The 26,897-nt window shown below is 37.4% G+C and overlaps 1 protein-coding gene across 3 annotated transcripts in view; it reads left to right on the top strand.

Moving 5' to 3' along the window:
- The window catches only part of ephb2b (eph receptor B2b), a 139,595-nt gene extending 120,957 nt beyond the window's left edge, over positions 1 to 18,638 (top strand). For all 3 annotated transcript variants that reach the window (XM_046874912.1, XM_046874911.1, XM_046874913.1), the window contains 5 exons: positions 4,667 to 4,882; positions 5,081 to 5,230; positions 12,977 to 13,170; positions 13,952 to 14,107; positions 15,325 to 18,638. In XM_046874912.1, coding sequence (XP_046730868.1) covers positions 4,667 to 4,882; positions 5,081 to 5,230; positions 12,977 to 13,170; positions 13,952 to 14,107; positions 15,325 to 15,433 — 825 coding nt within the window. In that variant the 3' untranslated portion in view covers positions 15,434 to 18,638. The remainder of the gene's footprint in view (positions 1 to 4,666; positions 4,883 to 5,080; positions 5,231 to 12,976; positions 13,171 to 13,951; positions 14,108 to 15,324) is intronic.
- Positions 18,639 to 26,897: the final 8,259 nt, after the last annotated feature.

Here is a 26,897-nt window from a genome sequence, read left to right as displayed (position 1 = left end):
CCTATATTATGTACTTCAGGCACATTATACACTATGTAAGCAATACAGCAAAACATGGCATTAGAAAAATGATCAGTAACAGAGTGGTATGACAGGACCTAGCACAGACTTACCGTTCCTGTTAGTGTATTATTTTTTTAATAACTGTTTGTACAGAAGTGGTTTATAGCTCTTATAATTATTTAGTGATTACAATGTTTACCATGCATCACCTCAGTATACACATACACCATATTTGATAGTTACACTAAATATTGTGGAACATTATTCTTTATTATTTATTGCTTATTATACATCAGTTATTCATATTTGAATTACAGTCTGCACAATTTTCAGTGCTTTGTATAGAAAATGTATCAAATACTGTCTAGTCATGTTCAAGAAATCAACACCACTGGAAAAAAATATCCTAAAAGTACTTTCTTAATGTATCTTTAATGTACATTGATTTCACACAGGGAAATATCTAAATCATGAATAATGCACATTAAAAGAGGAAGTCAGGAGTATACAAGTTCAAAGTTAAATCCTCTTTCTGCGCAAACTCATCTTGAAGTTTAGCCGACAGCGATCATCTTTCAAATCCGAGAGAAATGAAGCAGGCTGGAAATGAGAGGAGGCTGCTTGCAGGAAGCAAGTGACCGGCTCTGGCAGCCATCATTTTTATTTGAGTCACTGGGGAAAGCGTGAACGTCGAGAAACCTTCATCAATGCTAATTCAGTACGTTTGAAGTTAGGGGAAAAGTGATTTATGTAAATTGCCAGGACATGGTGGATTTATTTTTCTCATTAGTATAGCTTTACCTCTGAGCTTTCATTAAGTAGAAACTTATTTTAGACCTGACACACAGCTTTAAGGGGTGTCAGGAAGTGAAATGATCAGAAATTAGACACCACTGAGAGTATGAGGAATAAATGAGGTAAGATAGGGAACAGATCGACATTTGCAAAGCATTTGTTTAAATCAGCTTGGTCCTGTTTAGTGCAGTGCAGGTTCAGTGGTTAGGAATATTCAGAAGGTTATAAGTTCAAGTCCTTGAGCAATGCCTTTAACCACCAACTGCATTTGCAATTGCTTTCTGTTTTCTGTCTTAATTATAAGTTGCTCTGCTTAAAAACCTCAGTTTAATGAATCCATGTAAATGTTTCACTTGAGTGCAGGCTTGTGCTTTGCTAATCACTAGTCTTCTGACTTCATGTTGAAACATGAAACATGCGCAGGCCATGCTGTGTCTGTCTCCAGATTGGTCTTGTACTGTTTTTAAACGGACATAAGTAAATGTGAGTTGCCTTGTAATAGGAATTTAACTGCAAAAAGAACTTTACTTGGGATGAACAGATAATGTCTTCTTAGCAGTTAGAAATACACACACAAGACATCTTTTTTCTTTTTATAATTGGTCACATATAAAGCATGTGAAACAAACAAAAGCCAAGCATGAACATGTGAACCTGAGAAGATATGAACTCTCCATTCAAATATTCATCCTTAGTAACTGCCTGGTCAGGGTTATGTGGTTTCAGTTAGGCCAAAAATTCATACACAGATAAAATATTTGGAGCAGTAAACTTGTAGAAGTACAGACAGTGGCATTGAATTACTACTTTTCCTTGATAAATGTAATGAATGTAAAATGAGGGTGAGAAGGCTTTATTCCTGAGAATTTTGTAGAATTTAGGCTACAGGCTTTGCTGAGTTTTCTTTGGAACAGACCTGTAAGCCTTTGTTAGTACATGTGTAAAAGCACTTGTGATATCTTGTCTGTCGAAGAAAGACATCAGACTCTCTGAGGGAAGGCATTATGCATTCTGCAGTTGTGTAAGATCCAAAAGCTATTAAATTTTTTTGTTTCTCAGAAAATATGCATTCATATTCAACAGTGGCAACAATACATACAAAAATTAAATTTTCTTAATCAATTTAATAATCTGTTGGGAAGTTGAGTAGTATGTTTGAAAATAAAACCCAACAACTAGACAGTAAATTGAGCGGGCTAAATGTACTGCATTAGTGTGAAAATATTTCTGATAAGAGAAAGCCAGATCTGCAGTCAGCAGGAAAAGTGTGCACTGGGAAAGGTTTTTCTTTTCTTTCCGCCCAGTGAAACATTTTAACCAAATGAAGTATAGAGGTGTGCAGATGACTATTTTTGTAATCTACCCCCTAATTCCCCTTGAAACAGTTCCTTATGCATTTAGTTTTGTTGTGTAAATAAGACTAAATAGCAGTGTGTCATAGAAAATTCAATCGTGACTAACACTGTCCTCAGAGTACATTTATAAAACCTAAAATAATGATGTTCTAAAACAGCTATAACTATAAAAAGACAAGTAAGGATTGTTTTTTATTGGTCAACTAGTGAAAATTAATAGTCATGCAAGCAAGCCCTAGATTAACATACACCTTAACTGTAAGAGTGTAGATTAAGTTACTGTAACCCTACAGATTAATGTCAGCAGATATTTATTCTGAGAGAAAATATTTTACTTTCAAGAATCTAGAGCACCTGTGTAAGTATGTATATATATATATATATATATATATATATATATATATATATATATATATATATATATATATATATATATATATATCAATCACACATACATAATAGAAATACAGTCTTTTATACATGTGGTAAAATCTGAGTTCCCTCAGGAACATATAAAGTGGGGACTGCAAGTTTGTAAGCCTTGCACTTTGAGTACATTTTAATTTTATTATTAAACTTTAAAAAACATACACAACAATGCCAGGGGTATAAAAGCGTTAGCCTTTAGACACTTCCTGGTTAGCGGCTAATGCTAACGCTATGGATTCTTTAGTGTTTTATGTCCAGCTTCAAGAATTTCTATTAAAAGGAGAAAATCCTGACAATTTCGCATATCAAGAGAGTAAATGAATGATGGGTGGAAGGATTGAAGACATTTGTAAAAGTATGCTGAAATAAGTAGAACAGTTAAGTAGATCATATCTTTATAAATTTAAATATTAAATGTAAAACCCACACACACTTATATACACATCTGTATTACCCAAATCTGGTCTAAAAAAATGTAAACTATTTTATTAAATTTTTCCATTTATGAAATTTTAATGAATACAATTTGTTAAATTAATTAATTTAATTAATATAATTAAAAAGTGTATTGCATTAATTGTATTTATTCTACTTTATTTTTTATAATATATATATTATAAATATATATGTACCGAACTGGGAATTTTGTGTACTGCTACACCCCTATATATATACACACACAAACTTTTTAAGTGAAATTTAATCGCTTAAATACGTTTAAAGTTGTCTTTGAGAAGGTATCATTGTGAGAATGATACAGTACAGATAACTGTGATAAATGTATAAATGAATAATCAAGAAATACAGAACACGTATTTTGTTCAGGTTGTGCATGGAAATGAGTTTGGGCTAAGAGTCCCTTTAATTAAACTGTATGCAAACAGTGCAGAGAGATTAGAGCGGCGGTTTGTATTTGTGAAGGATTTGAAACTTATGAATAATTTATGGAAGTTAATTGCTGTGGAGGTTTGGAATGAGGGTGATAAATTAGGAGATGGCAGGGGCGTGAGGAGGAACTCAGGTTGTTTAATGGGGAGGAAGGGTGTGTAAGGGTTTTAGCATGTCCTGTGAGGACCTCTTAGCAGCATTTGCTAACCATAATTGCAATATTATTCTGAATGTATATAACGCCCGACTTTAGGTACATAAAGATTACCATCACAAGCCAGATTTTGAGGTTTTCTGGATCCTATTATAATTAAACATCGCTTGTGTAGCAGGAAAACCATTGGACTGCCAAACCACATATTCTCATCAGGACATGAAATACACATCTCAAATACATTTAAAACATGGCAATTTTTCACCTAATTTAATCTAATAATAATGCTCTGAAATGTTTGTACAATGAAAGAAAGTGTGAAAATTCACAGTGGAATTATACAGAATTGCAGTGAGCCTCACAGATTTTAGATTTTATGTATTTTTGCAGTATGTATGAAACTCAGACAAATCAAAACTAAATCATAATCATAACATAGATTTCCAGTGCAATCTCTGAAAAAGTAGAAATGTATTTTAAATTGCATTCATCTCGATTTATAAGTGAAAACACCAATAATTTGTCTATTGGGAGCTATATAAAGAGCCATATATAAAAATGGTGCCCCAAAACAAATGTAATACACAAACCACCAAACACAAAAAAACAGACGGACATGTCTATGCACTTGACCCGTGTCTGTCTGTCTACACAAAGCCTGCTGCTCTCATCTCCTGTGGTTCCTGTGGTGGGTCTACAGATGGGTGCAGCTGGAGCCACAGCTGGGTCAAAGCAGCAGGAGCTCCTTCTTCAAGACTTTATGACAGTCTTCGAGAACAGCTGAAGGATTTATCAGGGCTCAGTATGGGACATGCAACATCTGCTCTCTTATCCAACTTACCACACACCAGAATGCTTTCTATCTCTTAGAGTCATCCCCAAGCCTAGACCTAATAAAAAAAAAAACACAGAGAAACTTAAACCAGGACAGACAAGTCCTGAAATTATCTGTTCTCATTCCTTAACCCCTGTTGTTTTAACAGTTTCAAAACCACCCAAACTAGCTAGCATGAATTTTTTAATCCATTTTTTTATCTTACAGCAAAACGATGGGCAGTTCACGGTGATCCAGCTAGTAGGCATGCTGCGTGGGATTGCCTCGGGAATGAAGTACCTTGCCGATATGAATTACGTGCACCGTGACCTGGCAGCCCGGAACATCCTAGTTAACAGCAACCTGGTGTGTAAGGTGTCAGACTTTGGGCTCTCACGCTTCCTGGAGGATGACACATCTGACCCCACCTACACCAGTGCTCTGGTGAGACCTCTTAATTATACTTTACTGTATAGCAGTAGGGTCGCCTTTGACACAGGTTTTCACAATAGACAATTAATAAACTTAAATGGAATATAACACAAGTATTTTTACTGGTATTGTAAAATGTGATTTTTGTCTTTTTGAGCTTCTAATGGTGTGTAGACTTATTCTCTCTAAACTTTTTATTCTGTATGGCAGGGTGGGAAAATCCCCATCCGCTGGACTGCACCAGAAGCTATCCAGTACAGGAAATTCACCTCAGCCAGTGACGTATGGAGCTATGGCATCGTCATGTGGGAGGTGATGTCCTACGGAGAGAGGCCATACTGGGACATGACTAATCAGGATGTATGTACAAATTCCATGTTTAATACATTCTGTTTTGGTCCCATTGTCCAACTATTGAGTCTAGCAGTTATTTCATTTACACTGCTCTATATTAGTTGCCTGTGTTTTTGGAGCAATCTTAGGCCTTTGTGATGTGAACATAGTTCATAGTTTAGATGCAAAGAAATCCTGGATCTAAAAAAATGTGTTTACCACCCCGCATTTGTATCTAAATTTAATAAGTTATTATGGATTCATTATTATTTAATAGGTTAATCAGGTCAGTGTACTGCTGAGGTGACATGGTGGTTATTTTATATCAGGCCTGGCTACAAAATGAATATATTGAGGCCAAAAGATGAATATTGAGACCACTAAATATTTTTTCAGGGTCACAATCTAAGTCTTTAATAGTCATTGTTTGTAAAACTTGAGTTGACTAGTTAATAGTGCATCATATTAAATACGTGGCCTTTAGATCCAGCAGAAGCAGGCGAGAAAAGTCTATTCATTTTAATAAACCTGTTAAGGTGGCACAGGGTAATGGTACATCCATGTTGCAACTTAAGTGACTCCAGTATAGTGTAATGTGTCATTCCAAGGTTGAAGTAAAGTGTAGTATTAATCATTTCCATGTGTAGGTCACTGGGGTCTAAATCAATTGATATCTCTTTCTCTCACTCAATTAAAAATACAATAGTTGCCACACGTTAAGTAGTTCATGGCAACAAAATCGCTATTGGGAACCATAACTCATAGCTATCAATATATTAAATTCCTTTAGAAACTCAATACATGGCCTAAATGTACTGAATTAAGACATGACGTTAAAAGCACACTTATTACTCTAGTTTAGCTAGCTGACTAACTGATTCTGTGACCCAACAGATATCAATTAAACTTTCAATATTTTTTCCAGATCTAGACTGTACAAAAAAGTTGGAAAAGATGTAGCATTTCTGAGCCTAAAATTAGCTATTTAAATAATATGACCTGAAATCACACATTTAAACTGCACTATTAGGACACTACCTGTTCCCTATGCTGATGTACTCGTTTCTATCAGACAGTAAGAATTGCATACACTGGTAAAGCAAACACAAAGAACTAAATGTAAACTCCTCACCCAGCTACTTGTGAGCAAGAAATGTATTTCATATGCAAAGCACGGGGCTGCGCTAACTGTTTCTGCCCTTGACTGCAGCTTCCATTTTCAGCATCCCCCTGGGTGGCTGAGGGGAAAGCAAATTACGGGTCCAGATAATGAAAATAGTTTGAAACTGAAAGAGTGAACACTAATGTGCTAAGAGAGACTGCAGATCTCAGCGGTTATCTTATTAGCAGCTCTAGATAGCGTTCCATTGCCCCGTCGGGCTGTGAGTTTGAGGTAGCAGGATGAGATTAATCAGGCACTGAATGGAATTCTATAATGCCCTATATAATGAGCTAGAGTGTGGTGGGTCTCAGACGGTCCCCATACCTCTTTTTTCCACAACTCTGATGTGTATCTCAGCTTCTCCGTGGTTTACTGAGTATAGAGGCCAATGTGGTGCATCAGTTCCACTCACTGACAATTCAACATTGACATAAGACGCAGGGTGCACAGAGATGAGGTCAATCACCAACAGTACTATGCAGATAAAGGAACTTGTAGTGTGGAAAACGGCTGTCTCTCATATTTACAGAAGTAGAACAGTTCGCAGCGAAGATAAAAACATACCTAAACACAGAGTGACAGTGAGAATTTCCGTCCACAGCTCCCAGCACAATTTTCTAAACATAGAATTCAGTTAGAATGTAAATTACTGAGTGTGTTAATCATGATTGGTCTGACAGTAATACCGTGCCTGATTTTGAGTAAAACCTACAGAGGATGGAATGAGACTGCAGAAAATCAGAAGGCATCTAAATCAATTCTGGGTGGCAAGAGGCAGCCCTAAACCAACACCCTGTCTATGATCATTTATTTCTCATTTACTACGCTGAGATGGAATAAACAAATGCAAGGCCGTCACACAATCCAATGGTTTATATGCTTTATATTTTTCCGTCTTATTTCTTTCAGTAACCATGTCCTCCTGATTAATAGCCTGTGTATGTGTGTGCATGTGTGTGAGTGATGATAAATTGCTTTCCTGGATCCCCTTCAGACAGAGATAATGATCACAGTGCATTTATGAAGAGAACAGATCAATCCTTGGTTTCTTGCAGTGAAGCCAGCCCCAGTCCTGGCCTCTTATCAGGACACATAGTGTATTTATATACAACACACAGTGTTAGCATGTTACAGTGATGTGCAACTTGCACTGTGTAGTACTGAGTCTAAAGTTAGAGCGTACAGTGCAGACTGCAATTATTTGGATGGTAAAATAGCATCCATTTTGTGGAAGCATGATTGCCACTTGGTTACTTTTGACTGCAAGAGATTCTTTTTTTCAGTAGCTTGGAGGTTGGCAGTTTGCATACATTACAATTTTATTTGATTATTATATCAGTGTTCTACAAGCCAAATAAGTGCCATTTTCCATACCCTGTCCTCAGCCTCTGGGTGCCACGCAGGAAACGTGTCACAAGAGGGTGTTTACCCACCGACTGCCTCAAGGGCGGGGTACAATAAGCCATGATAGCGGACATGTAAACCTTCAGGGTTGAAGGAGCCAACCCTGTGGCAAATTGTTCTTGCAGGAACTCCAGTACTGAACCAACCGAGCAGTTAACTGGGTCTAATTGGTGGTGTTCACACCACACAGCTAACAGGTGCCATTTAGCGGCATACAACCTCCTCGTAGAGGGAGCTCTGGAATGAAGGATGGTCTCCACTACCTCAGTAGAGAGACCAGCTGCTAGAACTGTGCCCCTTCAGGGGCCACAGCCATAGCTCCTATAACTCTGGGCAGGTTGAACCAGGGTTCCCCCTGCCTAAGAGAGGAGATCTCTCCTGGGATGGATTTCCCAAGGAGGCACCTTGACCATGTTCTGCCCGTTCAACGAGGTGCCACCAGGAGGAGACAGGCTCCATCCCAGCGAACTCTCTCTAGAACTCCCGGGAGCAGCGCAATAGGGGGAAAGGCATACAGGCGTAGCCTCGGCCACGTCTGCACCATGGCGTCCAGCCTCAGTGGGGCTGGGTTAGAGAGAGCACCAGAGGGGACAGTGCAAAGTCTCATGAGTCGCAAACAGATCCACCTGGGCTCTGTAAAATTACCCAGCTTTTCCTGGGACCACAGGAGGATCTGCCATGCCAGCCTGTACAGGGAGCGAGATCGGAGACCCCCCTGGTGGTTGATGTATGAGACCGCCGATGTGTTGTCCATACGGACCAGCACATGGCGATCTCTTAGGTCTCGGAGAAAGTGTTTTAGAGCCAAAAACACAGCCATCATCTCCAGGCAGTTTACGTGCCATGAGAGATGTAGTTCTTTACACTGACCTTGGGCGGAGTGGTCACTCATGACCGCTCCCCACCCTGTGAGGGATGCGTCTGTCGTTAGCATTATGCGACGACAAGGAGTTCCCAGGACGGGGCCTTGAGACAGGAACATAGGTTCTTTCCACATATCTAAGGCTCGAAGGGCTCGCCACTGGACCTTGATAGCACGGAGTGGACTGCCCTTTCAAAAGAGAACCCCCTGTCTTGGAGCCAACACTAGATGGGTCTCATATGGAGGAGGCCAAGTGGGATCACATTGGACGCTGCCGCCATGAGACTCAGCAGCCTTAATCCAGGCGGGAGACAGCCCAAAAAGGTGGTTCCCTGTACTGGAGAAAGCACACTCTTCCCTGGGTTTAGTCTTAGCCCCAGCTCCTTCATGCAGGCAAAAATTACATCTCGATGCCGGACCGCCTGATGCTTTGATCAAGCTAATATCAACCAGTCCTTAATATTGTTCAGAATGCGGATGCCCTGAAGCCTTAGGGGGGCTAGAGCCACATTCATACACTTTGTGAAGGTGCTGTGAGTGGAAAGGATGGCTATGTGGAAGTAGGCATCCCTTAGATCTCACCAGTGAGCAGTTCAAGGAGCGCAGATCTGGTATCGGCCACAATCCTACCAGGGCATTGAGCAGAAAAGCCCTGTCCCTTTCGGGAATCTCTGATGCTTTTCTGTGGCTACTAAGGCTGACATGGACCCATGCCGTTTCTTTGGTGGCCCTAAGGGTTAGGTCAGCTGCGCGACATAACTCCTTAGTATCGTCAGCCCCAGAGCTGAAACCCTCATCCAACTCCCGCAGTAAGTTGGCCTGGTATGCCTGCAACACACTCATCGTGTGGACACAACCCGTGTCCCTTGCTAGCTTCCAAAAATTCTCCCTCTTATTATTTAATGTGCTGTGATTATTTTTGTCACTGGATTTACTAATTATCTCCAGCGCAAATATTTATTTTCCAAGATGGCATCAACAGTCTCTCAAAGCATATATCATTCATCATAGCATCAATAATTATTCTATTAGATCCTTAATCATTATAAGTACATTTAAACTGCTCAACCCAGTGACTTAAACTTACTTGGCAATTTAACTGGACTAAATTAGAGTGATGATAAAGCAACTAAAGCAACTGGTTGTTTGTTGGAGTCAGAAATTGTAAATTAATTGCCAGATAAGTTTCTCAATCTGAAAACATCTAGAGAGTTATTTTATTTACTGAGGGCTACTGAAGGTTTCTAAAATAGGCAATGAACTAATCATAGCTTTGTAATGTGATCCTTTAAAAAAGTGATTTGTGTCATTTGTTGATCGCAACACATTTTATGGTTAGATTTGTTGTAACAGTTTGTCTAGGTACATTGTAGGTATATTATTTTATATGCTTCTCCTAGTATATATTATTGTTTGAAGAAAGCTATTTAAGGTTTTTATTGTTAGTAGTAAATATATACTCTCTAATTAGAACAGAAACAGGTCATGCTACCCATAATCATTAATCATTCACACTAATCATTTTTCAAACATCTTGACATTTTTTTAAAAGGGGATATAACATCAATGTAAAGTAATATTCTGAAATGGTACAATGGTAAGCGGTATATTGCCAGAGGTGGAAAAGGTTTAGGTTACAAAAAAACTGAAAAATAATGTACATTTCAGAGCTATAAAAAAAGGTATTTGTCAGAAAATATGTAATGGTAACAATTCATACTGGTGTCCCAGTAGATAGATATTTGGATAGTATTTCACTGAAACACGCGTAGTTGAGGTGCTGGGAGTGTTAGATTCAACCCGGGAATTTACCTGGGACGAGTGTGCGTCCGCCCGGGATGTTTCCAGCGCTGCTTTCCACTCTCGCAGCTGGGCATGCTTTGCATGCAGCTCGCGAATTTGTTTCTCCAAAGCCTCCATCCTCCGAGTCCTTGCCTGTGCTCAAAGGCAGACACACAGCCGGCATAGTGCTTATAATCACGAACAGAGTTAAGATACAGAGATATGAGTGAGAGGCAATGAATATAGTCAACACTAGTGATAGTCGAGTTGACAAACTACAGGCACAAGTCAGGAAGACAAAAACAATTTAGGATTATTAAAAGAGTAAAAAAGGATAGGTAGATAGTAAAGTTTGTTTGAAAACGCCGAGAGAAATACAAACACGAAACTTGCGGCAAACAAGTCAAACACAGGAAGCTACGTCACCAGAAGTCACACTGAACAGAGTATTATATTACTGTCATAATGGTTATAAAAAGGCAATTAACAAAGGAAGACTGGCAGATCACTTTAACCCTTAAATATGTAGGGTTTTATCTTTAGAGAAATTGCAAAGGATGGCCAGGTATCATAGAGAAAATTTTCCACAGCACTATTAAAAAGCACTTGGAAACCTGAGAAAACTCTGAGAACAGGTCTGGCAGAGCCAAAGCCAAAAGATTCAGAAGGCAAGTTTATGAGATTCAACAGCTTGCATGATAGGTGGCTAACAGACCAGTTTAATCCTACAACAAGATAATGACCAAATCATGCATATGTCAGAACTACCTTAGAAGAAAACAACAAGATGTACACTTTAAATCCTGGAATGGTCAGCACTGTTTTCTGGGAACGTCTGCAATATTGTTTGAAAGGAACCTTCCAAACAATATTTTATTTCCATTATCGAAAGAATGACACAAGTGTGTTTGGCTGTTATATCTTTAATAGGTGACTACATTGATGAGTCAAAAATGTACATTCAGTTTTTTTAAACAAAAGGATTTCAGGATTCTTTTTGTCCACTTGTTAATTTGTTCTATGCTTTAATTTCAAATTACAGTGAGACATTAAAGTGTGTAATTAAAGTCAATAAAGTCTGACTGGTAGTAAATATATGAATAAATAAATGTACAGTGCCTGTCAAAAGTTTGGAAATGGCAAGATTTTTTATTGTTTTTTAAATACACTTGCATATTCCTTTTATGTATGTGCAACAAACTAGTCATTTTCTATAATTTAACGGTATGAAAAGTCACTTTAATAAAAATAAAAAAAAAATGTATAAATGTACAGATGCCCAGTTACAGGCCATTCCATGAAAGATAACACTCCAACCATCTGTTTGCTTTCTAGATGAAACGGTGTAGTAGTCCAGATGGAATTGCATGGTGTTGAAGTATAGAATGGTAGTCATGTTGGTTTAGTATTTATTTCAAATGGAATAAGTCTCCAGTTCCCCCTGCTCTAAAACAACCCCCAATCATGAAGTTTATGTTTGTAAGCATGAGGCAGTCTGCTAACATCTCTCCTATTCACCATTTTCAAGTCAGATACTGTACAATTCTCATGTGTTTTTGCCTTTTACCCAGTTTATTGCATATAAACAAAAGAAACAGGTCTCAAAAACCATAAAAGACTAGGCGTTTGGAAACTTCTGACAGGCACTGTATGTAAATATATATGTTTAATATTACTGCCAAGATTCAAAGTCACTCTAGAGAGTAAAAGATATTGTGTTAGAACACTTTGCACAAGTTGAGTAAATGAGAAGTACTGTTAAGAAAAAGCATGGTTTCACTTAAGTCTATAAACAAGACATAGAAAACCAGCAGAGAGGTAACGTTTGAAATATTTTAGCTTTCAAACAGCAGAGACAGCCTAGTATTCACTTAGGCTTAGTAAAAGCCCACAAATCATCATTAAATGTCCATATATGTCCTACTGCATTATATTATATACCCACACAAACACTCGGTACACTCCCTTGACCACATTTAACCTGCTGACCATTTCTCTCTCTCTCTCTCTCTCTCTCTCTCTCTCTCTCTCTCTCTCTCTCTCTCTCTCTTTCTCACACAGACACACACACACACACACACACACACACTCCCTCTTTCCCTCTCACTTCCATTGTGTTTGTCTGTCCGTCCGTCCGTCCGTTCATCTATCTATCTATCTATCTATCTATCTATCTATCTATCTATCTATCTATCTATCTATCTATCTATCTATCTATCTATCTATCTATTTGTTCTACTCTTTTGAAGTTAAATTGAGAGTTAATTAAGTGCAGTTCCAATATAGCAAACCCAAGATTGTCCATAGATTTGTAAAAATGAAGTAAATCAGTTGTTTGGTTGGCTATAACTGTATTGCATGAGATATTAGGACAAAACTTAAGTTTATTAGAATCTTGTTCCTCTTTATATGTAACCTTCTGAATAATGTAAATATTTTTATGCATACCAAAAAAATATGTCAATTTTTCATCATTGGTATATGCTGTGTTCCTTTTCACTCCTGAACCCAAGCCCTTTAGACATCTGCTAAAGACTCTGGACGTCTGTCTCTCTCCCATCAGGTGATCAATGCTATTGAGCAGGACTACAGGTTGCCTCCACCTATGGACTGCCCCAGTGCCCTGCACCAGCTCATGCTCGATTGCTGGCAGAAGGACCGCAATAATCGTCCCAAATTCAACCAGATTGTTAACAACCTGGACAAGATGATCCGTAACCCCAACATGCTGAAGGCCATGACACCTCTTTCTTCAGGGTAAGACCGTCAGTGATCATTTGCATATAACACATGAACATACCGAACACGTGAACCGGTGCATTGTTGGATATATTCACTATGTTAAAAACCTGTTTATGAAAAAACAGTTACAATGTCAAAGTGTGATATAAATTGTGTGCTATCTTTTGTATGGGAGCAAAATGGACTATTATGTGGGTGTAATTGCCTGAAGTAAATGTAAATGGACTTTGTGTGTAAGAGAAACACAGAGATGCTATATCATATTTTAAAAAGATGTGAATATTTTTGAGAACAGGGCCCTCGGTCCTATGTATAGCCACCAATTTGAACTTGTCTAGAGTCTAGGGAGCGTATATTTCTATACATAATCACATATGAGCCCACATATTCAGCACATGATACAGTATACCAATGTGAGAGCCAGTCCTTTTGCCAGTTAGTTTTCAACCTTTGGCCTTTTAAGCCATATTTAACACATACATGGATTAAACCACAGTTTGACTATCTGTAAAAGAAAGTTAGAGTGAAATAAAAAATGTTGTTTCTTTTCACCTTAGTTTGTCAATGTGGCTCATATTTTTGTTTATTAAATTAAAAAATCTGAAAATATTTGCAAGAGATAGACTGTCTGGTTGCAAAGGTACAAACAAAAGTAATTGAGAAGCAGTTCTCAGATACATGTTAGCATTTAGCAGATGCTTGTTATTGGTAATATTTATACAGCAAACCAGACAAACTGCAAAATAAATCAATAATTTAAAAAAGTATGAGGGTGACCACTGTCTGTCCTGTGCAGTGTGCACTTGCCCTTGCTGGACCGCAGCATGCCTGACTTCTCCAGCTTCAGAACTGTGGACGACTGGCTGGATGCTATCAAGATGGGCCAGTACAAAGACAACTTCGCCAATGCTGACTTCACCAGCTTCGATTTGGTCTCGCAGATGACAATGGAGTAAGTGCTATTAAAAGAGATTAAGAGTGAGAGTGGAAGTGAGAGAAAAGAGAGAAAGAGAGAGAGAGAGAGAGAGAGAGAGAGAGAGAGAGAGAGAGAGAGAACAAGAGAAAGAGAGAGGAAGTTAAAGACATCCCCATCTAAATTGTACCCACCGAAGACTTCAGTCCTGTGGCCAGTCTCATTGACTTGTTGGCTGAAGTCTCCATAATATCAGATCTGCAAGACTGCATGGATGCAAGTGTATAAAAAGAGAGGGGACCAATGAGGGGAGACTTCATCTTGGAATCGTTAGCATCAACATCACAATGTTTGCAGCTAACAGTACAGCACGTTTACATTTTTGTGCATTTCATAATCTTAATCAGATCTTTATACAGATTACAAAGTTATAATAAGCAATCCTTGATCTGTGATCCTTAATCCGATCCTTGATCTGTGATATAGCAATTGTTTGTTATTGTATCCCCCTATGCATCCCCCTAACACAATAGAAGAATTGCAAATTAGAGAGTTCTGTGGCAGTGTGGACTTTGTCTTTATGATAGTCATATTATACCCACGTGTCTGTAAGTTTGGAGTTGATGAGAGATTTAGATTGGGCATGTGCAAGTGTGGAAGAGAGAGCGAGAGAGAGTGAGATGAAAACATTCAGGTATAATGTAAAACCCAAATTTAGTACACCGTTTGGTTTTTCCATTGTTACCTCATTTGTAGTTTGGGTGTTTTTCTGGATGAATAATGCTTTTGTTGTTTTCTCTGACATCATTCCTGATGTCACGTAAGCATATTCTGGGAATCTGGAATTCATCTTACTAATCATGGTTGTCATGAGATGAATATGCTGCCTCTAAATAAACCCTGCTTTCAAAAATGTTTAGTAAATATTTGCTTTAAAAACTTCATTGTTCCCAGCATTTCTACCTCAAGTTCCTACAAGAAATATGAGCCACAGTGATGCTTTGTCAGATTCCCTTCTCCATAAATCCCTGGCCTTGATACCTGCACAAACCAGACACACATCCCAACAAAAACAAAGACATGCCGTTGTTGTAAACTTATCTCACAGCGGCCGATGGGGATGGTGCTTGGAAGGAGTCCATTTCATTCCGAGCTGACATGCAGTGTTTATTTTAGTATGAGGATGGTGGTTTATGTTAAAAGCATTACATGTTTTGATATCTTTGCTGATGTGTGCATTTGTGTGTGCCTGGCAGGGACATCCTTAGGGTGGGTGTGACTCTAGCAGGTCACCAAAAGAAGATCCTCAACAGCGTGCAGATGATGAGGGCGCAGATGAACCAGATCCAGTCGGTGGAGGTTTGACCTCCAGGCCTGATCCTGCACACAAAGGCAGGAGGGACAAGAGGACAGATGGAGGTGGATGCGTGCTGAGCCTGATTTTTTCCCCTCTGGGCCACTATTCTTTCCCCAAGGCAATCTCCTCTGGTCCTCTCTTCCTAACCCTGCCCTCCGTGTTCTCCCTGTTCCCCTACAAACCACCAAGCAACACAGCAAAAATGTCGTCCCTTTGACATCGATAACACTTTTGCCCGATCCATCAGTTGTCTCAACTGCCAAAACATAGCAAAGAAGAATTTTCACCAAGAGCACGCTCATCTTTTTGCTCTTCCTTATGATTATTCATTTAAATTTTTTTGTCATGTTCTTAAATGATTTTTCTAAAGATTTTTTAAAAATAAAACCTACATGAACAGAAAGATCTATATGATATATATAGATACATGTCAAAGTGTAGATGGATTTCACTGAAAGGCTACCCTTTAAAAGGGCAAAATACACCAATACGAAAGGTACAACAGCAAGCAATGTGCTTTGTTATTCTACTTTACAGTACTTTACACTTAATAGGAATATTGACTCCCTGCTCAGAGGCTTCAAATGGAAGAAACCATAATCCCTGTGCTATCATTGAAAAGGCAGAGAAAAGGAAATGAAATGGAAACTTTCTCATGACTGCCGTTATTTACACGAAAGGAAAAAAAAAGACATTTCTGTTATTTAGCTGTTTGAAACACCTGAAGCAAATACAAAACAAAACAACAAAAAAAGTCTTCTCTCAAAAGTAGTAGTCTTGTGGACAGTGTTGACTTTGTAATGAAGATTTCCTCTGCTTCCATTCACCATGGGGAAAAATGAGACTTTTTTTTTTTTTTTTACAGACATCATAACCTGCCAAATAGGACATCATTCTGTCCTACCTCATAGCTCGTAGGTCCTTCTGTACATATCAGATGCACTTGACATTGGGACATCATCAGTGTAGTCACCTAGTGCGTGGCTGTTTTCATTCAGGCAACAATTGTTCACTTTGTGGTTTTTCCCTTCATTTTAAATCAAGCGTTTGTGGTGACATTTTCATCATTTAGTACATAAAACAAAATATATAGATTCCCATCAAATATGTAGAGATAAAAATTAAAATTGCTTAGGATATTTTTTTCATTATTATTATTATTATTATTATTATTATTATTGTTGTTATTAATAATAATAATAATAATAATAATTTACCATTTACGTAGAAGGACCCTGAATGAACATAGATTTGTTTTTGTTTTTTTACATAAATTCATTTTCCAAGAGCTCAGAATAGTATTAATTAATCAAATCAGGATGTCCTGTTCAGAATGACATGGCCCTTTCCACTGGGATAGTACTGTGTACACAAGCATTGTGTTATGATTCCAGTGGCCATGGCAACGTTAATGTCAAATGGTACGGTTAGAACGCTTAATATGTGCTTAATAATGACTTTAAGAGCAGGAGGATGAGTACTATGTTTATAAATGTGGTTTGTGTGACTGAATAGAAAGCTAAATGACACTCATATACATCCCCTTAACAGCCTGTCTCCAATGGTTCTCGAGATTTCTGCCTTTTTACCAACATGAAGCGCATAAAACATAAAAAAAAAACTAAGGAAAAAAATTGTAAATATCCATGTAAGAAATACGTGTTGGATTTTAATGTACAGAATTTTTTTTTTTTGTTGTTGTTGAAAATGAAATTAAGAGCTGTCAAATCTGGGCTTTTGTTTCTATAAGAGAGAGACGATGGGGACTGTGGGATTATCCTTTAGCATGGTCACAGTGAGCAGAGCAGCAGATACAAAACCACAGACACCTCCAGCTGTGCTACATGATGTGTGTGTGTGTGTGTGTGTGTGTGTGTGTGTGTGTGTGTGTGTGTGTGTCCTGGCATGGAGGTCACTTGTGGTTAACAGTGCTCAATTACACTTTGTCTAGCTCAGCTCACCAGAGACTTCCTCCGCTCCATAACCTCAGGGTTGACGTACATCTTTAATACATTTAAAACCCCTCGGTACAGTGCAGCTAGTCACTTCGACCACACTTCAGTTCGCATAAGCTCCGTTGGCTGATCCAGTGCCTCGAGTGGAGCGATGTGAACTGATTAATATAGCACAGTGCTCATCTGGCGCCGATTTTCTGACCACAGATGCATCAGAGCTGCTCCTGCTCTGCATCTTCATTTGTTCCTATCACATGAACTACTTCATAGAAATATCTGCTTATCTCTAGTCCCATTATGCTGTATTTATACGTTCTGTACATGGACATTATACCTCCAGTAGGCTTAAGCCGCAGGTTTCATTTCCTTTCCTGCATTTTGATCGATCCCTTTTCATCATTTTCATCATTCCTTTTGTCTATCCAGGCCTCTTTTATTCAAGAAGAGGTTATTATTTATTTAATATGCGACTATCAGGATTTTGCCCACAGTGGTTCCATGAATCAGCGTGACTATTTAATGGGCTGATGGATAGAGACTGATTATCTCTTCCAGACTTTCTGAAATTCTTCACTGATGCCACACTTTTGCAAGACCCATAACTCCTGCTCCAGTGTTCCAATATTTAATGGCACCTCAGTCTTCCTAAGAATAGCACCGCTTTCTTTCATTCTTTTCTTCTTCTTTCTTTTGTTCCCTCTCTGTTTGCATACCAAATCACAATTTGCATTAGAGGACTGATAGCATTATGTTTGAATTTCAGTTACCGAAAGAGATATGGAGCAAGTAATCCGAAGACTGGTTGCTGTAGTAATAAATCAGTGGAAGTGCAACATGTTTATCTGCTGTAGTGTTAATGGCACTTCTACATCTGAAAATTAATGCAGAATTTATCAGCCCTGTGTTATACTTATAAAAAAAATGCACTGCTTTTGAAATGAAAATGAAGTGAAATTACATTTAAAGACTTCTTGAGAGTCATTCATTCAGGGGCTTAGCTCTTATGTTCATTTGCCTGGTATTAAGCTGTTTCAAGGAAATAAACGAGGCAGCAACAGCCTGTAAAAAAAGAAATAAATAAGTTCAAGTTCAAGTTTATTTCTATAGCGCTTTTCACAGTGGACATTGTCTCAAAGCAGCTTTACAGAATTTAAGAATTAAAGTGAATGATGTGTGTTTATCCCTGATGAGCAGCCTGGGGTGACTGGCATGTAAGTATAAATACAATACACGTGTGTGTGTGTGTGTGTGTGTGTGTGTGTGTGTGTGTATGTATATATATATATATATATATATATATATATATATATATATATATATATATATATATATATATATATATATATATATACATACAACTTATTTTGAATTATAGAGGAAACTAATTAGACCACAATGAAGTGGTTCATGTTTCTAGAAATTTTACTCATTGGAAGCCTGAAATGACCTTGTGCTTTTGGTAGACAATTGCTTTTCTAACTAAACTAAATAAAGTAAATTAAATTACATTGAAAACTTAAAAGGTATTGTAATGTTGGCATGCTACAATTAAAAACAAACTAATGTTCTATTCCAATATTCAGTATATAAGTTAATTTCAAGCTTCAGATAGGAATCATAATTCAATGTGCTTTATCATAATCTCTAAATGGGAAGAAATAATAAAATCATTGAAATATTCATGACATTTTCACTTGATATCAGTAGACATGTCTGATCATTTTGTGGTGCTTTTTTGCGGTTGAAAATATGACCACACATCATTGTAGGATTTGTTTATTATTACTTTTTTTTTTCTTCATTCTATGAGATTTCAACAGGTTGTTAGATAAATTCGCTACGACTATGTTATATTGTGTATATTAACATGCATATGGGTGTAAAGAGACACTTTGTGTTGGGCTTAAACCACTTCAAAACAACAAACTAATTTGTCCTCTTTAAGCCAGGCTCTGCCCTCAGGCACAATGTGACAGCAATCTTCTCTAATATATCGTCGTTTTGAATTAGATGCTTCCATTTGTAACTTCTCCTGTATTGGCTCTGCTCTACATTATTCACATCCCTTTTAAAGCCTTTTTTTCTTTTTTTTTTTTGCTAAACCCATAAATCAGCAGAGGAATCCATAACCCATATTCTCTTATAAATCTCTACAGCAACAGTTCTTATGTTCTAAAAGCAGACTCAGTATTTATACAGGCACAAAGAATTGTAATGTAACAGAATATTTTCCTCCCGTTGCATAAGTTTACATCCCTGCAGGAGTCCAACTGCTTCATCCATCTTTCTGTTTCATATTCTCTCCATCCCTCGATTCTACGTAAACGTCAAAGGTGTAAAAAAATGAGATGTGATTGAATGTGTGTGAAAGAATATTATGCAGTGCGAGTAAACGATTCGTATAGGCCGTTTCATTAGTCTGTCTCACCGCAGAACCATAACACGCAGACAGTGGAATGTTTGGGTTATTTGTCATGTCGCACTAGTCAGGCCTCAAAAGTTGATCTGCAAGATATCGTGCACTCAACTCGATGGCATGTGTATACAAACTCAACAGCCATGTCACAGAGCAGTTATTAAAATAACTTTGAGTCATTTAGGTGGTGACAGTTGTGCTGTGTGTACATCTGAACCACCAACGATTCTCCTCTCTCTCACCGCTGGCAAGTTTATTCATGACTGCCGTGGCACTCTGCTCAGTATATAAGCCCTTTTGCTAAAAGCTGAGAGCGACAGCAAGCTGTGAACGGCATATGCTCTCGTTCTCTACAGAACCATTCACCAACTGTGTGACAGTTGTAAAATGCAAGCGAAAGACCATTTTGTCTCTGTGTTACAATGAGCAGTGAATGTAAACACAAGATGTCCCTGGCTCCTTCTGTCGCTCTCTCTCTCTCTTTCTCTCTCGCTCTTCTCTCTCACTGGTGCGGCCTGTGTCCTCCAAATATGGTCCAAAATGTTCAGGAGAGAAAATGGCTCCTAAACGTGGAGTCGTTGCCTGTAGCATAACTGTGCCCTCTGGTGTCTGGATGGCAATACTGCAGATAATGGCTGTGATGAAGCTTCCCTGTGTCTCAGCCCTGATTCCGCATGCAGGACAGGGGACAAGCTCTCCCAATGAAAGACAGGGCTCGTGTAGAGCTCTGTCCACCCTGACCACTGTGACACACTTGGGAGGTCCTTGTTTTCTCGTATGTATAAAATGTACATTTGACTGTAACCCTGTGAATGATGTAACAATTTCATTATTTGTAATATTGTTATTGGTTTATTTTCTAAAAATGCAGGAAAAAAGCCCAACTTGACTCTCCTCATTAAAAGTGAAATGAGATCTCTTATAAACCTGTGTCTCATGTCACTTTCTTACATCAATATAACGCTTTGTGACTTTGTAGATTTCACTGGAAATGTCACTTCAGTCAGTAGAGACCCTGTGATCTTGTCTGCACCAGTTCCAGTTTATGCCTCACAGGAGTACCACAACAGCTTTTGTGCTTGTGTCCCTGTGTGCTTTTTTTTGTAGGATGGGGACTGAACTCCACTAGTCCACCCCTCCCTGCTACTGGCCTCCAGCGTCTACTCACATCTCTCTCCCCTTTCCAGCCCTCGTTAGCGGCTAGACGTGTGAAAGCCTGCTGACCCTTGAGTGACCTCCCCAAGAGTGGCATGCCTGATAAAAAAAAGGCGAAGGCTAAGCGAGTTCAGGAGTTCACCATCAAGGAACCTGATGACAGTCCAACAGCTCTTCTGGTTAAATCCAGCCCACCCGTGTGTCCCCTTTTTACGCCCTGTTAAACGCCACAAGCGGTAACAGCAAAGCCGCCAGATCTTTACCGTGTTCTAGAGCTTGTAGATCCGGCTGATTGTCCACCTGAGACAGCTCTACTGGAAAAACCCGGGTTTAGTGAAAAAGATCACATTTAACACTAAATTATTTATAGTGGAGAAATCACCCTCACACAACCTGCCACGCAAAACATTTAGCACGAGAGTACTTAATTCCATACACCATTTCTTGTCAGGATCATTTTTTAGAGATTGCGTCTCGGTCAAATTCACACTGAAAGGAAATCGTAAACCTAACCAAGCAGTGATCATAAGTTTCCCCCTTGTGTGATTCTCTTTTTTTGAATAGCTGCTAATAGAGCTCCCTGCTATGTAATCATCACTGATCAATGCTCGGCGCCTCTATTGTCGCACATGTGCATCCTGCAGACATTTAATAGCAACTATGGACAATTAAAGAGCAATCAGCAGCGCTTTGGGCTCTGAGGGCTGGAGAGTTTGCCTCCAATTCAACCATAAGGTGCCTTTGGCAAGCCAACTATAACTGTGCATGATCATTTATCATTGCTGAAAAATGTTTAGCCTGTAGTGAGTAGTTTTTTCTGGCTTGCTCATGTCCATAAGATGCTTTGAACCTGTCATCCCCTGCCATTAAGAAACACTTTCAATTCCTCTGATCTGCATAACAGCAGCTTTGCAGTTCTTTATTCAAAACACAGCGCTAATTAATCACTTTTTTATCTTTTTATTCCTTTTTAATTCTTACACGGGGCAGACTTTTGCGCAAGAAAGGCAATCATTTTGGAGTAGGTTTTATGATTCAGTTACTTGGAAACCTAGCTTAAATGTAATATAATGATAATATAGCATTATGTATTTATCTATAATACTTTGTCAATTCTACTGTATATATTACATTTCCAAATTGTATAACAAGCACAGTTCAGACAATGTTTCAGCCCTGTGTAGACATTTTAGACAAGGTCAATTCAAAGTCTGGCAGTAGCGCTTAGAGCAAATTTATAATGTCTGCTACTATGGAAGGCCAAAAATACGGTATGTTTTACAGTGTGTGTTAAGACATCGCAATAACAGGATATCTTTATTTCAGATTTTGTTCCACATTCAGCCTACAGGATGCGGTAGGTTCGGGCGTAGTCTTTTTCCTTGTTTCAGTGATAGTAGTTGTTCACCCACATTTCATGGAACTGTGGAAAATGTTGGCCTTGGCACAACTGTATGTAATTGAGATGGAACATAAGATGGCACTCTGTCAGCTGAAGCCTTTCAGTTTGTTTCTCAGACTGGTCTTATAGACGATACCTGTGGGATACTGACTTTACAAAAACTTGTAGTTTGAACACAAAGTAAAATAAGTAATGTGATTAATAATGAATTGCATGAATTAAAACATTTATATTTTCTTATCATTTTGAAAGAAAATTTTGTATATAAAATATTCATTATATAAATAAATTATTAAACTAATGTTATAAAGGAGAAATATTTGAGGTTGATGTTTCATTTGCTGTTTTTCCCAATTATAATTCTCTAAGTTCTCTAAGCTTACTGATGGAAAAATAATGAATATACAGTGGGGCAAAAAAGTATTTAGTCAGCCACCATTTGTACAAGTTTTCCCATTTAAAAGGATGAAAGAGGCCTGTAATTTTCATCATAGGTACACTTCAACTATGAGAGACAAAATGAGAAAAAAAATCCAGAAAATCACATTGATTAAATTATAATTTTCTTGTAATCTTTAAAGTTATTATAGTTACACCCTTATTCCAATAAGTTGGTTTATTTGCCATTGTCATCATCATCATCATCATCATTTTATTATTCTTATTATTCTTAATGTTATTCCTCTGCATATTCTTGATGTTATTTAATATTGATAAACTTCTCGATGATAATGGATCATATATGATTATAACAGGTGCATTTTACCCTCTTAAGAGAATATTGATATTTTTGATAGTTCTGCTTTAACTCCTTCAGCTTTTGATCAGCAGCTCTTCCCTCCAGCTATTTTTATGAAAAAAGGGGCACATCACAGCTGCTTTTGTTAAGAACGCCTGTGAATTATAGAGTTCGTGCTGCTGAGTAAATGTGCTCCTAATCTGCACGTGTTCATGTTTTTTCCTGAGTCATCACACATTCCTTTTTAAAAAGCACACTATAAAACGTTAAACAAAGCTGCTATTTGATGCTGATCTACAAAGACACGTCGACCTCATCTACTCCAGACATCACTCATTTCCAATCATTTTGCATTTCTTAGAATGTAAGACATGTACTGTATCATTTCAAACTGTAATGAAACTCTTAATGCTGCACAGATATCCAAAATCTTAGCAGCTCATTTTCAGCAAATTTGTCCCAGACGCAAATCTGGCTTCAGCACAAAAACAGAGCAAGAAAGCAGACGCCAGTGACACAGGGTTGGGCTGGTGGGACAGGAATCATCATGAATGATGATAAAGCACCAGAAACACTATAAAACTACAAAGTACTTTGATTTAAATATGTAAAACAATTTAAAATGGTAAGAGTATTTCGATGTAACAAATTATTGTTATTATTGTTGTTGTTGTTGTTGTTGTTGTTGTTGTTGTTGTTGTTGTTGTTGTGATGAAGATGATGATGAGGATGATGATGATAACTTTTCATTGTTCTCCATCATTATCACCACAAGTTCTAGTGAGAAACACTGGGGATTATATGCTATAAACAAATATAAAACAATTGTTGATGATGATGATGATCATGATGACAATACTACTACTACTACTACTACTAATTATTATTATTATTATTATTATTATTATTATTATTATTATTATTATTATTATTTTTATTATTATAGTAATGATAATACACAAGATCTAATAATTAATAGCAGTGTCAAAAATCATGTGTAGTAGGAATCAATTCAGATCTTATAGTATATCGTATTTTAATGTACAGTGTTCCTGCATACTGTTAGAGGGAAACGGTTCAATGTAATTTAATCTTAATGGTTCTTCAGTTTGTTAATTTAAGTGAGCAAAACTATTTATGGCTCTGCATTGACCCCAGAATCACCACAAGGTCCAGTAAAATCCTGTATATACTGTATATATATACTGTAAACAAATGTACAACAATTGAAGATGATATAATAATAATAATAATAATAATAATAATAATGCAAAATATTTAATAAGTAAAACCCCAAGTATCACCACAGACTCTAGTAAAATACACTGAGCAATTATATACTATAAACAAACATAAAACAATTGATGATAATAATAATAATAATAATAATAATAATAATAATAATAATAATAATAATAACTTTTCATGGCTCTGCATAGACTCCAAGTATCACCGACAAAGACTAGTAAAATACACAGAGAAATATACACTATAAACAAAAAAAATGATGCTGATGCTAATAATAATAATAATAATAATAATATTATTATTATTATTATTATTATTATTATTATTATTATTATTATGTTTTATTGTTGCTTGTTGTGAGTATTAGCAGTATAACACTTTTTTATTGCTAGTGTTTGGCGTGCTAAATCATTAAATTATTATCACATAATAAGCAGCACACAGGACATGACTGGACCTACAAACATTGAAAAGGCCTGTGTGATCGTCTAGCGGTCATCAGTGTATGTGAATGAGGAAACCTATAGAAGACTATTGACCGATGGATAAGCATATGGACCGTGTACAAATTTGCAGCTGAATTGTTTCTTATCAATGACATAAACCCACTGGATGCTTTTGACATTCTGACATTCTAAATCCAACATGGCATTTTTGGCATTTATGATATATTGCTATATTTATCCTGAAATTTACACCAATTAACCAAAAACTATACAAGCAGCAAAAAGTCATATTTATGAGCATTTTAAAGCTTATTTATATTTTTATTATTTCAAACCATTTACCTACAAAAAAAAAACATCACAGGCAAAATACTGTTATATTCTAAGAATTTTTATATTACTGCCAGCCTTCCTCATGTGTAAAATATATATATATATATATATATATATATATATATATATATATATATATATATATATATATATATATATATATATAATTTTAATTAAAAAAAGAAAAGAAAAACACTAACACGTTTTTTTAAGTACAATCACGCAGAAAATGCTTTAGGTTGTTAAGGGCTCCCCCTGGTGTAAAATCTTCAAATTGCTACATGAGTGAGGGTAACTGAGGGTCATTTCTACGTGTGTGTTGGAGCAGATTGGTGTGTGTGTGTGTGTGTGTGTGTGTGTGTGTGTGTGTGTGTGTGTGTGTGTGTGTGTGTGTGTGTGTGAGGAGAAAGTGAGTGAAAAAGTCAGGGTGGAAGACTGGTGAGTGAGTCTTGTGGAAAAAACAAGCCTGGGCTGACCAGTTCCCAAAACACTGTTCCAGCTATTGAAATTAGATCATATTCATAAGGAAAAAATATGCATTCCGAAACTTCATTGATCAATTTGACAAGGAATAAGAAAGTTGGAAAATAAAAGCTGGAGATTTTCCACAGCATGAGCGAGTGAGTGAGTGAAAGGAAGGGTCTAAATGAGGGGTTGAATATGAACTATTATCTATTCTAGATGAGCTTGTTCTCCTGGACTTTCGGGTTAATGCATATCAATAACCTGTCAATGTATCTTGCATTTAAAGTTTCTGTGAAACCATTACACTGTGATCAGAGGAAAGCAATCAAATGCTTTCACAGAATGACAACAGTTTTTTGCATTTAGACAGCCTAAATGTAAAATGTAATTACAGTTTTTCCTGGTCAGGGTCATGGTGGTTTCGGATCAATGAACAAACTATTTACATGTAAAGGCAATTTCTCAAGTCAGTCCATACACTGGCATATTTAGGAATTGGGAGAAAACCAGATAATCTGGAAGAAACCTATAAAGAACATGTAACATGAGCAGACAGTAACCTGAGTTTAATGTTTAACCTATAAGCTGTATGGTGTGAAATTAAATATTTAACATTTCTGTTTTTGGGGACGTTATTGAAAACTTGGTTTAAGAATATACATCTGTCTATAATGCCAAATGTGTGTATATATACATTGGCGATCAAAATTAGAGAACAATTTATAAACAATTGAACAATTCTGAAATAATGTCATCTTCACTGCTCAACAGTTGAATGAGTTTTTATCCTGTCTATACCATGCTACCAGAACACCTTTTCCACAAAATAACTAAGGCATTTCCAAAAAAAACATTATTTTGCAGAAAACACACTGATCAAAATTAGAGAACAACAATGACTGTAGCATGGAAAAAGATTACAACATATTTTCTGAAGGTTACAACAGTCAGCAATTAGTAAGAAGTGTACAGGCCTCTGCTCTGAATGACTTCAGCACATCAGCGGCCACAGGACAGCACTAGTCTCTCACACTGCTCTGTGGTGATTTTGGTCCATTCTTCTTCCAGTCTCCTTCACAGTTCAGTGACTGTAGTGGGTTTCTTGGCCATAACTTTGTCACCAAGGATTTTCCAGAGGTTCTCTATTGGGTTGAGATCAGGACTCTGGGCAGGCCATGTCATTATTTCAATGTTTTCAGTTTCAAGGAACTGCTTTACCCGTTTTGCTGTGTGACATGGAGCGTTTTCCTGCATGAACACTGCGGGCTGATTGGGTGATGAACGCAGGGAAGGAACCATATGATAGATATATA

This window comes from Silurus meridionalis, chromosome 19, assembly GCF_014805685.1.
Source record: "Silurus meridionalis isolate SWU-2019-XX chromosome 19, ASM1480568v1, whole genome shotgun sequence".
Classification (NCBI taxonomy): Eukaryota; Metazoa; Chordata; class Actinopteri; order Siluriformes; family Siluridae; genus Silurus; species Silurus meridionalis.
Note: the sequence above shows the minus strand (reverse complement) of the source record. Positions and strands in the feature narration are given on the sequence as shown.